The sequence below is a fragment of the Sinocyclocheilus grahami genome, unplaced genomic scaffold (assembly GCF_001515645.1).
Source record: "Sinocyclocheilus grahami isolate Dianchi unplaced genomic scaffold, SAMN03320097.WGS_v1.1 scaffold11940.1, whole genome shotgun sequence".
In the NCBI taxonomy this organism is placed as follows: Eukaryota; Metazoa; Chordata; class Actinopteri; order Cypriniformes; family Cyprinidae; genus Sinocyclocheilus; species Sinocyclocheilus grahami.
In genome coordinates this window covers 1,228-2,754 of record NW_015514130.1, presented here as the reverse complement: position 1 = coordinate 2,754, position 1,527 = coordinate 1,228, and the positions used below count along the sequence as shown (strand labels likewise).

Below are 1,527 nucleotides of genomic sequence, written 5' to 3'. Positions count from 1 at the left end.
ACACGTCACACACACACATTATATAATTTTATATATCGAATTAAGAGGTTAAGTAAAAACTATAATTAACATTAAAATAACCTTAATTAATACCCATGTCTCTACCCCGCTGCCATAGCTGTTAGAAATGATATGAAAGTATTATGCAGGCATAACATTCTTCTTAAAACGTCAACACATTCTGTCCCATGTGACATCTGTATACTGTATGTTTATATTTACACTAATTTTTACTATATGGTAGATTTTGTTATTTTCACTTGTTTGCACATTTGAATGATCATAACTTTAATTAATATTTTAGTATATTTGTTTAATGTTTTATAGTTTATGACAAGTTTTGGTATTATATGAAAAGTTCGCTTATTTGAAGATCATTACATAAACATCTGCACTACCCTTCTTTATTGATTAGTGATGGATAGAATAAATAAACATGGTTCACTAATCAGTAGTTTTTAAGAGTACTGATATTTTTACTTTACTATCCCTAGTATTCTGACAAACTTCTTTACACAGTATTTAAATGGATAGTTTAACCATTCCACAATTTTAAAGGAAAAATTTAACCCCCCCCCCCCCCCCATCATTTACTCACCCTCAAACTGTTCCAATCCTGTATGAATTTCTTTCTTCTGCTGAACACAAAATAAGATTTCAGTTGATGGTCCCCTTTGACTTCCATAGTACTTTATTTCTATATTATGGAAGTCAGACCATCAACTGTTTAGTTAACCACATTCTACAAAACATCATCTTTTGTGTTCAGCAGAAGCAATAAATTCATAAAGGTTTGGAACACTTTTTTAGGGTGAGTAAATGATGACAATTTTTTGGTGAATGATCCATGTAAGTATGTTTTGACAGTTAACTTGAAGGACAGGGGTACGATAACAGGTGTAAAGAAAGACAGATAAAAGATACAGTAAGCCAAAAATATGTTTATTTGTAGTTTATTATACCTTGACTGGCCATGTTTCTCACTGATGTCTGTCAGTCAAAATCACTTCAATCTATTTCTTCAGAACAAAAGGCAATTATATGACTCATCCAGACACCTTACATCTGTAAAATAGGAACAATGATATGACTAAATTTACAAATGTATTAAAAAATAACAATAAAAAGAATAAGAAAACAATTTTTTGAATGGCACATTTCAAAGTCAAGGTAAGAATGTATTTCTATGAACATACTTCAAAAAGGCAGTTTACAGCAGTTACACATTTAAAAGAATAAACACTCTTACCTTGCCTCTGGAAACAACCATGAAGAGATGCTGTGCTTTAGGGTGTGAGATAACAACCTCTAACAATTTACTGGAATGAATGTGTCTTTATGCAGGTCACCAACTGTGTGTGTGTATCACCTGCTAGACAAGTCTGATTCCCTCTATTATGTTCTCTTGCGTGACCAGACAAGAGGGATGCATTTGAACAGGAACACTGTGGGTTACATGATCAAATCATATATTATTATATGTTATATATATAAATTGCTAAAAATGAAGATTTTAATGTCTAAAGT

The 1,527-nt window shown here is 31.4% G+C and overlaps 1 protein-coding gene across 1 annotated transcript in view; it reads right to left on the bottom strand.

Moving 5' to 3' along the window:
- The window catches only part of LOC107578785 (adhesion G protein-coupled receptor F5-like), a 4,270-nt gene extending 3,295 nt beyond the window's left edge, over nucleotides 1-975 (bottom strand). Inside the window, exon 1 of the mRNA XM_016264700.1 lies at nucleotides 963-975. Coding sequence (XP_016120186.1) covers nucleotides 963-975 — 13 coding nt within the window. The remainder of the gene's footprint in view (nucleotides 1-962) is intronic.
- Between the last annotated feature and the right edge of the window lie 552 nt (nucleotides 976-1,527).